The sequence below is a fragment of the Cygnus olor genome, chromosome 1 (genome assembly GCF_009769625.2).
Source record: "Cygnus olor isolate bCygOlo1 chromosome 1, bCygOlo1.pri.v2, whole genome shotgun sequence".
Classification (NCBI taxonomy): Eukaryota; Metazoa; Chordata; class Aves; order Anseriformes; family Anatidae; genus Cygnus; species Cygnus olor.
The window spans coordinates 60,889,131-60,903,626 of NC_049169.1; the positions used below are offsets into that span (position 1 = coordinate 60,889,131).

At 48.8% G+C, this 14,496-nt stretch overlaps 1 protein-coding gene across 1 annotated transcript in view; it reads left to right on the plus strand.

Moving 5' to 3' along the window:
• The first annotated feature begins 395 nt into the window (after window positions 1-395).
• The window catches only part of AKR1D1 (aldo-keto reductase family 1 member D1), a 33,927-nt gene continuing 19,826 nt past the window's right edge, over window positions 396-14,496 (plus strand). The window contains exon 1 of the mRNA XM_040544991.1: window positions 396-675. Within this exon, the coding sequence (XP_040400925.1) occupies window positions 583-675 (93 nt within the window). The 5' untranslated portion in view covers window positions 396-582. The remainder of the gene's footprint in view (window positions 676-14,496) is intronic.

Below are 14,496 nucleotides of genomic sequence, written 5' to 3' on the forward strand. Positions count from 1 at the left end.
GGCAGGGGAACAATTCACCACCCTCCTGGCTGGGATTTTCTTCATTCCTCCCTGCCCCTAAAACACCGGTCGCCAACCTGCGGACAGAAGGGGTGCCCCCACCCGGGGCAGACACCAAGCGAGCCCCATTCCTTTTAAAACCCTTTCACCCCTCCGCAGGAAAACTTCCAAAACCCGCGTTCCCAAAGCCAGGGAAGCCTCGGGGAGCCCCCGACCCCCTTGGGCGCGGGCGGCTGCGCGCTCAGCGGCGCGCCCCGAGTTTCCCACGGAGCAGCCGGTGCCCGGCGCGACCCGGTGGGGGCCGAGCCGAGCCGTGCCGTGCTGAGCCCTGCCGAGCCGGGGCGGTGCGCGGGGACCGCCGGTGTCCGCGGAGCCGGGGCGGGGCGCGGGGCGGTGCGCGGCGGGGCGCGGTGCGGGGCCGCGGCGGGCACACGTGGTGGCTCAGCCCCCCAAAAAGGCTTCTCCCGGCCGGCGGCAGCGGCCACTTCGGAGCTCGGCCCCCGGAGGTGGGTCGGGGCGCAGGGGGCTGGCTGCGGAGCGGCACCGCCCGGCCGTGCGGAGGCAGCCCTACCTGGCGGCACGATGAACCTGACGGCCGAGAGCCACCGCGTCCCGCTGAGCGACGGGAACAGCATCCCGCTGCTGGGGCTGGGCACCTACGCCGACCCCCAGAAAGTAAGTTCGGGTCCCGGGGCAGGTGGGGAGCTGCCCTCCTGGTCCTTTCCTCTCCTCCCTCCCGCGCCCGGCTTGCTTTTTGCTCCTCTCCGCGCAAACTTTAAAGAAAAGGGGAAAAAAAAAAAAAAAAAAGGAAAGGAAAAACCCGACTTCTCCTTAAGAGCACCGGCAGCGCGCAGAGGAGGAAAGGTGGGAAGAAGGGGGGAAATATCCCAAAATCCGGCCGATCCCAAAATTCTTGCGCTGCGCGTCTCGCCTCCCGCACCACCGCCGAGCTCCGCGCTTGGGGGCGCACGGGGAAGGGGCTGGGGGCCGGGGACCCCCGGGGGTGCCGCGGGCAGCGGGAGGGGAGCAGCCCCCGGAGAGCACCGGGTCCCCGTAGGAGGTCCCCTAGCCCCCTCCCCGGGCGGGGGCGCCGTGTTTCGGCTCCCCCGGGCTGGCCCCGCTGCCCCCGGCGCTGATAAGACGAGGGATTTCGGACCGTCTCGCAGCTGGCCCCGCCACTTTCCAAGGAATGTTCCTGAAACAAAGACCCAAATTCCTGCATCCTGATTCCTGCGGCTCCCACAGCTGACTGCCAGCGGCCAAACCACTCTCAAATACTCTGCATCCCTCGGTTTTGTGCGTCCCGGGCAGGCATCCCAGCTAACTGTGGCACTTTTCTGCTGCGTCGAGGCCGTGGAAGCACACCTGATGCTTCTTCCCTCCGCGCACCTGGGAGCACGGAGGCAACTCCCTAGCAGCTACCTTTCGCTCTCCTAAGCGGACTGATCTTGCAGCAGCTCTTTTTTGTTTGTAGGGAAGCGAAAGAGATAGTCCATCGCCAGCCCCCTTCTTGTGTAATAGTATCAGAGTTGAGACGCAATGTTGTATGCATGACTCCGCATACCACGAGGTATTTAAAAATACCTTTTTTAAGAAAATTCCTGATTAAAGCCATTTAACAACCGCTAAATGTGGCATATTAATAACAATGTCAAAGAAGACCCTCAAGAAAGGCTGCTGCAGGCAGTGTATGAGTGATACAGAAGGGGTGTAAGAAATCCCCAGAGCTGCCAGTTTCCTTGGTTAGCAGCGCCAGTTCACACAGGGAGAATCAGTGGGAATCTGCAATTTCAGAGGCTGGGCACCGTCCCCCACATCACTAGAGTTTCTGGAGATATTTTTAGCTAGTGATGTTCCTTGAATAAGGGTTAGCGAAACAAAATTAAGTTCCCTAACAGGAGCTTTAACGTACCACAGCCGAAGATTGCATAATTCAGTGACAAAACAGTTCTGAATAAACTTGGAGCGGTCTTTGCAGTTCTGCCTGCTGTGCCCCCAGCCCGCGGGTTGCTGGCGAAGGGGTGGCCCAGCCTCACTGTGCTTCCCACCCGCAGCCTGGGCAAGCTGTGGCATTATTTAGCTAAAGCAGGCTGCTCGGAGTGGCAGGAATCTGCCTGAGCCCGGTGGGGAGGCGATGGGATTCCCCATCCAGGGGCAGCCTTCTCGGCTAAGAGTAACCCTGCTAAGAGTTCACTCCGCAGAAGGTCGGATGTCCTGAAAGCACCGTGGCCACAGTCCCACCCCTTCTGCCCTGGCCCTGCAAAATCCCATGTCCTCCTTTGCCCGCCTGTGGGTCAGGGCAATGGCGAGCCCTCCCCATGGAGCTCATCCAGCAGTCATCAATCATTTTTAGGTGCTGGTGGTTTCCAGCCGAATCAGCCCCTGGGAATTGGCTTTCTGCGTGTGCCTCCTTTGTTTTGTGGTGAGGGAAGGGGAGGACAGGACAATGCAGACAGGACTTTGCTATGGCAACCCCAATTTAGAGCAATTGCAGCCGCTGTGTAAGGACACCCTCTGTGCGGATGGGTGCGTGTCCCAGCCACCCATTCACACTCCCCCCCCACATCTGTAGGAGTTTGATTCTCTGAGCTGTCTCCCTTGCACATGATAAACACATTAGAAAGTTGTGAGTGGGAGGAGGAGCTGAGGAGAGGTAGCAAAGCACTGATAAGTCGCTTGCAAAAGTCTCATTTTCTCAGGAGACCAGGTGAAACACTACGTGTTGATCCGGAGATGCTGCAGCCCTATGCTAGGATTAGGACGGTGTGTTTGAGTCGGGGAATGTGCCAGGGAGGGCAGCTGGGGAAACGTGGTAGCAGGGCACTGCTGGATTTGTTGCAGGATTGTTTGCAGCTGCTGGTTGGTGATGGGGCAGGGCATTTAAATGGGTCACGGCTTAAAGCCTGTCCATCCCAAAAAGGCTGCTTTGCCAACGGGAGGACGGGGGGCTTCTGTCAATGTCTTGCCATGGCACGAAGTGTGGCTGAGCTGGGACAAGCTGCTCTGCTGAGTGCTGACTTGTGCCTGGCACACCTTCCACCGGGATGCCTGGCAAGGTTTCCATCCTGTTCCTCTTGCCTAGAGAGTTGAAAGGGATTGTGGCAACGAGGGACAGTTTCAAGGTTTACCTTAGCAAGCAAGGCTATAAACTAGCACTGACATGTTTCTCTTAAAATGGTTAGCTGTAGCCTTTTGTGGCTGAATTGTTTAAGAAGCAGCATATGAGCCACCCGTTTGCCAGTGGTGGGGGCAGGCAGCTGGTGGAAGTCACTGTGCCAGCCGTCCCGAGCACGCTATTTCTGCTCATGAGTCAGATCTCCGCGACATGTAGCCATTTCGTGCTTTGATATGAAACGCAGAGCCGCTCACTTGTCAGATTATTCATCTTGCTCTTGGAGGCAGACTTTTTTTCAAAGGTTATTCACCCTGGCACCTCCGTGTCAGAGCAGCTTGTCCAAAACAAATCTGTTTTCTCAATCTGGCGCTGTAGCCCAGTAGCTCGTAATGAGCCCGGAGCGTTCTTCCTGAAGTGCAGGAATGCGCCCGCTGGTTAAGCAAACCAGGCATATCTAGCTAGCCACGGAGCGGGGAAAGCTGTTCCTCCGACGGCTGGTTACAAGGAAACAGAGGCAGGAGGCCAGCTTTCATGTTTCGGGCTTTGTCTGGGTAAACTGCACAGCAGCGCGTTCAGAATTGAAATGTGTCAGCAGCTCGTCTTAAATAACTTAATTGTTCTCCTAAAGACTACTTCAGAAGATAAGTCCTGCTTGTGCAGTTGTGAAACATCAAACAGAAAAATAAAATCTGTTGACTGAAGCTTGGTCTCGTGCATGAGCTTACTGACTCAATGAAGCGCATCACTTAGCTGGAGCAGAGCTGGCTGCTGGGGAAGAGGTCTGTTTGACAATCAGGTTACTTTGCTTTTTTGAAAGCTTTTTCCCTGCACTGAAAGGAGAGCTGCTCTTCTGGCTGGGTACAGGTTGAACTAATTACTCGAGACTAACAACACTGATAGTGCAATGTTGGGAGTCTTTGATTTATTCTCCTAGCACAGCAGGAAAATGCAATGAATCCACTTGCTCATCTCCCTCCAGGAAGAAAGGAATCTTCACTGGGTCATAGAATTAGTGATAAATTTGGACTGATTGTTAAAAAAGTTATTAGAAGACATTTTTGCTGCTATAAGTGGTGTTTCCTATTCTTATTTTCACGGAATGCTAATAGCTGTATTACCAAAAAGCTTAGTTTGCTTTTTGGTGCAGATGCCAGTGCACTGAAGCTGATTTTGTGCTCTCCTTGCACAGGGAAGGAAAAAAGTAAAATCTTGCCTGCCATAAATTCACCTCTCCATCCTAGCAAGGATGGACTCAAGCAAAACATTGAAAATCTCAGTTGCTGTCTCCTTCTCCTTTTCCCTCTTTCCTTCTCCCCAGTGTCCCTTCCCTTCATGGATTTGAGTGGGAACCACAGCAGGAGCAGGGAGTCTGGACTATCAAGGCCCTCCAGACAGCTTTAAAATTTGAGGCCAATTCTGCCTCTCTCTGGCTGCGCGGATCCTCCTGGCAAAGCCCCGTGCGTGCAGGAGCGGCTCTGCCAAGGCTGCACATCCAGCTTTCCCTCCCCGAGGGCCCCCAGGCCGCTGACCCTATTCTTTGGGGTATTGAACACCTCGGGGAAGAAGGAGGGAGAAGGCAGCCCCAGGGGGGTGGGAGGGGAGGATGGAGGAGGACAGCCCCCTCGTTGAGCCTGTAGCATCGCCCGGTGCAAGTGCAGAACTGGATCAGAGGGCTTGGTTCCCAGTGCCACCAGTGACTGGTACCCACACCTGGCAGGCAGTGGATGGGGCATGGGGATGAGCAGGCTCAGAGGGGAAAGGTGCTAAAAGCGCTCCTAAATCCTGGAAATCCTACGCCTCGTTAAAACTGCACTTACGCCCGCTTCACTTCATAACTCATCCCTGTCAACGCGGCTAAGATCACCAGCCCAGTGCCTCCACATAAATACTTGCTGTCTCCCTGGAAGGTCAAGGGGCCTTGGCCGCACATCCTCTCCTGCCTTCCTGTTTTGACTGAGGGAGGAGAGGGCTCGGAGGGAAGGTTGTAGCAACCACACTGTACACAGGCACCGCTTCTGAAACATAAGATTGGGCAAAGCGCTCAAGAATAGCACTGGGTGAGGGCTTTTGGCAAGTTGTGACTCTGCTAAAAATGAGGTTCTGAGGTAGCCAAATCCATTCATAAATTGGAAGCAGTTTTGTGGAACAGTTTCAGGCAAAACAAATGGCAAAGCATTTCATTTTGGGCACTGGCAGTACAAGCTGAGGAATCAAAGGATTATTAAAGCAGTTGGAGGGAGCAGTTGCCTTACCCCGAATAGCCCGCTGGTTAGGGAACCCACTTGGGCGGTGGGAAACCAGATTCAGTCCTCCCCTCTGCCTCCGGGGGTCAGATTCATATCATGCAGCCCAGGGAAATAACGTGATTGTGGGGTATGTGGTAGCTTGAGGGGGGCAAGAAGAACCACGCACACATTGGAGTGGGAGGAGCACCCATCCCACAGCCCGGTGGCTCTGGCTGCAGAAGAGCTCTGCGTGGTGATTTCTCGCCAGGCAGGAGAGACCCATGCCTGAACCCGTAACTGCCACAAAGTCACCCTCGTGAGTGCGAGCCTGGGTTTTGCTTAAAAAGGGTTGGCTGGTTTGAATCAGGGAAAGGAAAAGTTCATCCAGGGCTCCCACATCCGATCTGAGTGACCAAGTGAAGTCTTTTTTGGATAAGTAAGAACACTGTTTTGGCACTCTGAATTACTTTTTACACCCAAGCTAGAAGCTGAACAGAGTAAATTTTTGCTGCATAGTCCTAGCAGCCCCTAGTGCTCTCGTAGGAGATTTTATGCCAAAAATGTTCCTCGCACAAGGGTGCACGCACAAATTATTTCAATCAGCCCTAATGGTGTGGGCTGCATCTCTGCTGCAGGCTGCCCTTTGCTGGGGCTGGCCGTAGGCTACCTTGAAGTCAAGAGAGGTATCTGTTAACTTATCCCCATGGTGAGATCTGGATCCCTAAGCTGCAGGCAGGGGGGGTTACACAGGATTCAATTCTCTTCGTTTTCCTCCTGGCCATCAGCAGCTTCTGAAACATGATCGGATGGAGACAGCAATGATAGCAAGTGACTTGTAAAGAAAGTCACCTGGCCTGAACCAAATCCATGAAATGGATTGGGTGTTGAAAGTCTCAGGCAGGAGCAATACCCGAGATCTCTGCAGTTGGGGTTGAAGCTTAAAGGCTTCCACTTCCTGATCTCTTTGCTATTAATTTCTCCTTCTCCAAATCCAAACTTTCTTCTGCATCCCAAGGCAAACCTCCCACTCTGCTACAAGATTTTACTTGAAAGAAGTAATAGAGGCAGAAGCAAGCAGGAATTGCCATAACATGCACCGTGTCCTTACAGCCTTAGTTTACTTCCCACAGCACACTATAATAAATATATATATAAATGTATAATATATTATATATATATATATATATATATATATTATATATATATAAATATATAAAAAAAACACAGTCCTATTGACATGAACAGTAACACACAATCATGTCTGTGAACTCAGAGAGTACCTGGAGTATGAAGTTAGCTCTGTAATGAACCTGCACAAAATCACCACAGATGTAGGCCACCGATACATTTTGCCTTTTTTTAGCCTTAAAAAAGGTATCTGGAATCCAATTTGAAAAGAGCTGTGGGGGAGTCAACTGACATACTTGGCTATGAAGCCTCATATTCATGCCCTGAACTTAAGTAGTACAAGTTCCCAGAAGAAAACTTAAAAAAAAAATAAAATTGTGGGGCCATATCTCCCTAGAAGCATTTCCACAGGGCATTGTGCCCCTTTACAGTGCCCACTGGTGACCACTGCTGGCTTTCTCAAGCCCTTTGCTTTCTGAGCAGCAGCATTTCCCCGTGGGTATTAATCAACCTTATCCCTGGGGAACACCTGGGAGCAGCAGAGCACACAGCAACATGCTGCCTCTCAGGGCCAGGATTTCTGAGGTGTCTCTCAGGGTCTCTGAGGACATCCTCAAGCCACACTCCCGAGCTGAGACCCGCACACGTGAAGCAAGGGTGGGAGGAAAGGAGGCACATTACAACAGCCCAGGGAGAAAGCTGTGCCTGAGCTGCTATACGTCCAAGACGGCTCTTTGCCTGCCTATGAATAAACCACTAGCCTAGTCTTCAGGCTGAACAATATTTACCCCCAAACTATGCCTCTGTAGCCAGATCAAAGTTATGACTCAGTTGGTTTCCCACTCGCAGGACTAGACCATACCCAAGCCGTTCTGCTTGCAGCGTGCAAGTGGCACACCTCGCCTTCGGTTATGGGCAGCGATGCCCTCATTGCTTAATCTCTCAGATTTTACTCCTTATTCCTCAACTAAGTCACAGTTACTGGCAAGGCCTGGTTGCCAAGAGTGGATGAAGGCAGGATTTCTTAGTATTTGGTCCCCAGATGCTGGGATGAGGCAGCAGCAGGCGCCAGCTTTTAGCAGGCAGCAGAACAACGTGGCTCTTGGGCAGGAGAGCAGCCAATGGTTTGGAAACACAATCAAAAGCCCCGTAAGTAAGAAGTGACAGGAGAAGGAGTCTGTGCGAGGCTTCAAGAAACTGCAGTGACTCTGGGCTGTGTTACCGCCTTAATCCATCTCTGCTTTTTGCTACAGAGGTGGTGAGCATGCCAGAGCACGAGGGACAAACGCTTAAGGTACTGCTTTCATGGGCTGTCCTTCTCATCACAAATAAATGAGGGTACTAAGTAGAAAAATGCAAAAAAAATCAAATGGTTTTCAAACAAATCCTGCTTTCATCACTGACTTTTGCTAAAAATCTTAAAGTTGCATGACATTTTATATTCCCCTATCATATATGTTTTAATGGCATATTTGCCACCAACGAAGAGCAGAGTTCATTTATCTTGCAAATAATCAGAGCCTTTTCCACTGTGCCATACAACTTTCCTGCTCTGCAGCTGGAACAGTCTTTCTACACTCCTGTGGCTTCAATGCCTTCTCAGCCGTGACCTCTCCTCCCCCTGCCTGCAACCACCTCTTGACGCCTCAGTTCCTGCTAACTCCCTGTAATCTCATGTTATACAATGGAACAGTTTTGGCTTGCATAAATGCAAGATCGCATCTCTAACTCATTAAGAAAGAAAAATTAAGTCATCTAATTATATATTAAAAAAAAAGGACCTGTTAATCAGAAAAGGCAGCCTTTTTTTTTTTCTGATACTTGGCAAGCTCAAAAGCTCCTACCTTTTGCGCAAGAACTCTCCGTTTACTGGTAAAGTTGGATTTGACAAAATGACTTATCACCCTCTGTCAAGCTGGAGAAAAGATTCTTGCACATAACTTTCTTAACAATGTAAGCCGTGTTTTTATGAGTCTTATTTGCACAAAGCCCTATTTTATTGGCTCTAAGACAGTGCTGAATTCACAGAAATGCCTGTTTACCTCTCTCTATCTTCTCTGCTGAAATCTCCGTGGTTCTTCATTTCTATGAATCCCGTAGCTTACAAGAAAACAAACTGATAGTATGACTAATCTCTGCTTCGTGCCAGTGGCTTCTGTGGTGTTTCCAGCTCTGAACACGATTAGTGTCTAATCATATGTGGCAGATTAAAAGCTTCATTCACTGAAATGGTCAACATGTAAAATGCCTGATGGGGATGGGCCTAGTCTCAAGGAAGAGGGCAAATGAAAGACTAACTTTCTAGCTACAAAGTTCATCAACCTATGGAGTAAAGTGGCCACAAAATTGGTAGTTGCAGAAAATGGTAGATTTCTTAGTTTGCCCTGATGAGCAGATGGAATCACTGGTAAGTCAGAGTGACTTAGCCCACACCCCCAAACCTGAATATTCCCTAAACTACAGGACCAAGAGATGTATATCCCCCTTCTGCAGGGTGGATGACCTGGGCTGATGAAGGCGTTGACAGCTAGATAATCGCCTGGCCCCAGTGCAGCGATGCCTGTGTAATCCAAGCGGAGGGGCTGGCTCTTGCAGCCAACCTGGCACAGCTTCACTTGGCTCCCGGAGGCAGCACTGACACACGCGGGCTTGGATGCCGCCGGAGCACTCTAGGGGGAGAAGTTCCCAGAGCAGGGCGACATTTAGGAGATGACAGCTTTGGCTGGGAGCTGGTACGGCTCTTGGATGGTGGATATCAGATGCTAACATCACCCACTGGAGCTAGATGTGTGGCTGTGACAGAGGGTGGAACTGCATTTAATCAGTCCAGATGCAAAACTAACAGAAGGTTAATCCAGATAAGCTTTTAAGGACGGTAGCACTACCCAAAAACAGTTTTAAGGATTCTTGTTTGAAAAGTAACCAAACAGGAAGCAAACCTTTTCCGTTCCATAGCTGTGCACGGCAGTGATGAGCACGAGCTGTTTCAATACATCCCTCTTCCAAAAACTACAAAGCTAGCTGTTACCAATGCAAGAATATGCAGCCCAAATATTGACCAAAAAAAGATTACTTTTTCTCTTTCTCTGGCTTTGTAAAGATGCTGGATTTTTAACCCTGCCCAAGAGCCATAGGGAAAGCCCTTCTACGTAAACAAAAGTTCTGCAGACTGCTTTACAGAAGTGGAGACAGGGAATCGCCAGCACTGTTGAAGAGAGTGGAAAAACTGAACCCCTACAAGTGAGTCATCTGAATTAACATGACTGAAAGATACACTTTTTGGCAAGAACACTTAGAGCCCAATTTCTAGGCAAACCTGCTCCATTTTCTGAAACGTCCCTGAGTGACTCCATACGCTAAACGTGGCCGCGCACTCCCATGTGTCCCTGGTTCCGTGCGGTTCCCTGAGGAACAGCGTAAGCATGTTCTTACAGCTCATGCAGGAAGAGAACATCTGGGCTGCGTCTTCGGTTGACCCAGGAGGCCACGTTTGTCAAAACTTGAAAATGCTGTGCAGAAAATGCCTCTTTAAGCTTCATCAAAGCCAACTTCTGTTGGTTCAGCTAACTAGGTGGTGGAATTCCCCAAGCTTTACATCTGTCTTCATAAACATTTCTGCCAACTGGTGCCAGAAACCTCTCCCCATTAACTCTAGGGAATGAAGTGGAGGAGCTACTGGCAATCTTTGCTTTCTCCTCTGCTATTGCACAAGCTGGTGCTTCATCCTCCCCTAGTACCTCACACATCCCTGGGATCACATTTCTTGTTTGAAGGATGTTTAGCATCCACCCTTTCAGTTAGATGTGTGCTTTCTAGGGCTGGATATTGTGTGCTCCAGCTCTACAGGAAACTGTCCCAGTACACCCCACTGGCACTGCGAGCATGGGACGCCAGCAAGCACATCATTTTCTTCGTTTGCTTTAATCCTCTAGCTGCTTAAAATTGGGCCATAGCAGACCTTTTGCTTAGGCTTGCCTTAAGTGAAAACTTGCTCTCAAGCTGAGGATTCTGCAATCAAGTGGTAAGAAAAACTCCAGCAGCCTCTGCCAGCTACAATAATAAGGCTTTCCTGAACACAGCTTTGGCTAAATCCTAGAATAACAGTGTCACAGGAATTCTAGAAACGCTAAATCTGCAGTTATGCAATCTAGGTTGCTGCGGTTCAGGCAGTCAGGCCTCAGGCTTCGGACCACTGATGGGACTTCACACGAGACAAAAAGGCAACCCTTGTCCACGCTCATTTGCAGCACGACCTGAGGCAGAGAGCATCGCCATTCACTGCATCTACTGTGGGTGCATTTCTCATCCTCCACTTTCTAATGAAGTGCAGTGCTATGGAACATAGCCCCAGGCCAGCATAGCAGCCCCTTGCTCTGCTCCCTGCCGCGCCGACCTCAGCTCTACCTGCTTTTGCAGAGATCCCTTCTCCAGGTTTTGCTTCCCGGATGGTGGCTGCCAATACTTCCGGGGGAGGAAAGCCAGATTTTCCTGTGTACAAGAGAGAGAGATGTGCTGGTGGTTGCGTTTTCCAAGAAAGAGGTGTACGGTACAGCTTCTCCTTTACAAGATTAAACAATTCTAAGAATGTACCCTTGTGCAGCTTATATCCTCTGGCTTTGTAAACTCAACCTGCACTTTCCTGTAATGTCTTCAGTACACGTTTTCTATGCTCTGCTCCTGACATCTTAAGCCAGTCCTCTTTGCCAGTTTTTCCGGAAAACAGGCAAATGGAAATAAGCAATTGGGCTTCTAGAAACTTGCATAAGAATCTGTGTGTGAGTGCCGAGCTCTGGCAACAGAGGCGCTGAGCCCAGGAATGTACCTACTTTCTCCTTCCTGTATTTAGCTGACTAAGATTCCTAAACAGCAGCTCCACATCTTAAATTATAGGTTAGCACTGGAGCGCTTAGCCCACAGTTTGGATCCCTTGTGTAATTCAGCTGCAGCTCGAGTCAGATTTTTTCCAGGAGTTGGCCCTGTCTTTCCCAACACCTCAAGCTCTTCCTCCCAGGATCACCAGTCCCAGAGGGGGGACTGGATACCACTCACTGCCCAGGTGAGGTGCTCAGAGCTAAGGTAAACGGCTCATCCCGTCAAGTGTTGCTTCTTCAGCTCCCATGAGCTGCTAAGGCGGGGGCAACTCTAAATCTGCGTGAATGAAATGAGGCAGAGCAGCACGTGGGAGCCTGTCAGACTGTTTACCGTATGCGCCAGTACGGAAAAAAATGACAATACTGGTGTTAAGACATTGAAAAGCACTGCCCATGGGAGCTGTTCATGTGGTCTTGCAAGATTGCTATCTACCACTGATGTCCTGTTAGCTTCGTCTTTGGAGGTAGCCGTAATCCCTCTGTATCAGATAAAAAGTAGATAGAAATTGCTGACCAGAAAAGGATGCTACAGAAAAAGCAGAATGACTGTCAGGAAGCTGAAATGCAACACTAAATTGCAGTAATGTGTTGGACTACCCCAAACACTGCTAAGCAAATACTGTCCTACTTGAGAGGCAACATAAAAATTTGTGGGTATGCCTGCAAAAAAAAAAAAAAAAAAAAAGTATTCTCCTGTGGCTTGATCGTGTGCAATCCTGAGTAAAACTGAAGCTGTACATTTTCTGTGGTAGGGAGAATAATTTTTGACAAAATGGGATGTGATGGAAGGTGTCTGGAATAAACATTAAAAAAAATTGATGGTCTCAGAGGAAAAGAGAGCATACCCTTTCAGACAGGCAGAACTGATGAAGCACATTGCTTTTTCAGACTCATAAAATGTGGTAACTGGCCAGTTGGCTACTTCATCTATGGAGAAGGGGCCAAATTGCTTCTTCCTTTCTTTCAGTGAAGGTGCAGATCTGAGCCTGCTCCCCGCATCCTTCTGCCAGATTATATTTACCATAGAACATGAAGGAAGTGATTGCTGGTTTAATCTGTCATGTGTGCCAGTGAATCAGTAGGTTTACAGGCTATTGACTGATAGAGTGGAAAAAGCTGTGAGTTGTTTCTTTAACCTGTATGATCTTAAAAATAACTTAGATGCTATTAAAGGTGTTCTTAGTGAAAGAGCAAATGGTTCTAGTTAACTGACCGGTTTTTCTTTCATCAGAATAGTTGTAATAAATGTAATACTTTTCTGGCACACAGTCACTGAATGTAACAGCACTGCGGATAAAATCTGGCTTACAGTGTACAACTGGTTATAAAATTCCAGTTCTAAAATAACAGCCCTTGACCAAAGTAGCACGGTTGCAGGGCACACTGATTAGAAACTGAAACATTAATTACAGCTAAGGATCAAGCACACCTCTTATCTACGGCTAAATAAAATGTAATAAAGAAGTAAAGATTTGTCTTAAGGCCAAAGCCTCCTGAATGACTACTGACAAAGCGCAAAGGTTTATAGCGCCGAGACATTTCAGTACCTCGTCAGGCATTCGTACTGCTCAAAGCCTAATCCCCACTTACTTGGGAAATGGTGTGAGAACATGTGGAGGCCTGCCTGAAGAGAACAGACAGCATGGGCAACCATTCTTGCTGGTGGGATGCACCACCACCTGTAGGTATACAGCCCGCAGTGAGGCTGCCGAGGTCTGGCTGCCCTGGTAGAGGTGAGCCACTGCCCAGCCCCTACTCCCTTTACTCCATGAAAGACTGAAAATTGAACAGTCTCAGGCTAAGCAGGTGAGTAGAGGGGAGAGATCCAGGCTTGCGCCTTCTCCGCTGGAAAGGCGGATGAGCCGTGGTCATGATCTGAGTCATCCTGCTTTAATACGGTCTGTCAAAAACAATGGAATAAGATACGACACTTAAGGCAGCACTTCTAAAAAGTGGCATAAACCACAAGATAACTAGCCTGTGCAACTCATCAGCGCAGTTTACCACAGCCCATTACTGCAGGCTTTGGAAGGATTAGAGATGTGAAATGCTAGAGATGATAGTTTCTCCATCAGAATGAAAATAAACATACAGTATAAAGTTTCCAGACTCACAGATGTCCCAGGCCTTCAGCTTGGAGGGTTCAATAAAGGCATTTTCCAAAAACCATTCCCTAGGTTCCCTTGCATTTTCATCTGAAACACCTTAAACTAGAATCTGTCAGAGCTAATATACCACATCAGATGAAATGAACTAGCACAATGAAAACATTTGTATTTAATACAAACCTATCTCCAGCCCTTAGTAATCAAGGCATGATCAAAAAAAAAAAAAAAAAAAACCTCCTCCAGCCCCTAAAGAGTAAGATTAATCCTTTAATCCTTGAGATGGAGGAGTCTTTCACAAAATTATTTGTACAGATGTATATAAGTCCCATGCAGAAGATTAAGAAATACATACAGCTCTAACATAAACTAGCCAATTCAGCCAAATGCAATTGAAGTAGCTGCACACTTGCTCATTTTCCTCTGTTCCACCCTCCTGCCAAGCCTGCAGTGATACCCTTCTGTGGTATGTGACACTCTGCTCTTCTTTACCTATCCCTTCTGCTTCTCTTACCGACCAAATGGCCCCAGTGTCAGAGAAAATTAGACAACCGAGAAAATCAGCAACTCAGTAATCAACTCAGAAATCCTTGCTTTGCGGAGTTTAGTTTACAGCTTGATGAAACAACTGGGAGCTGTGCTGATGCCATCTGACAAGAGCAAAAGAGAGGTGAGGAAATGTTAGGATCAGGTCCTTAACCCATTTTCAGGCTTTCCAACATAAGGGAAAAAAAAAGAAAAAAAAACTTTAAAAAACCTGTATTAAGGTAATATGTCACTGTAAACTGAATGTTCTGGTTGCATACACATGTGTAACAGAAATCAAACAAAAATGTCTAAAAGCCACAGTTATTGAAAAATCAGGTTTCATAGAGAAAATACTTACCACACTTTTTAAAATATATTTCTCTTTTGGGTAACTAGTCATCCCTTGGACCTGCGCTCACACAAGCTTTAAGCTGACCCCCCCTTGCTCTGCTGGTCAGCCCAAGCCTTGCACCGATGGCTACAGTGCCGTGCAGCTCGTTGCTGCGGCAGAGTTCTGAGGTTAC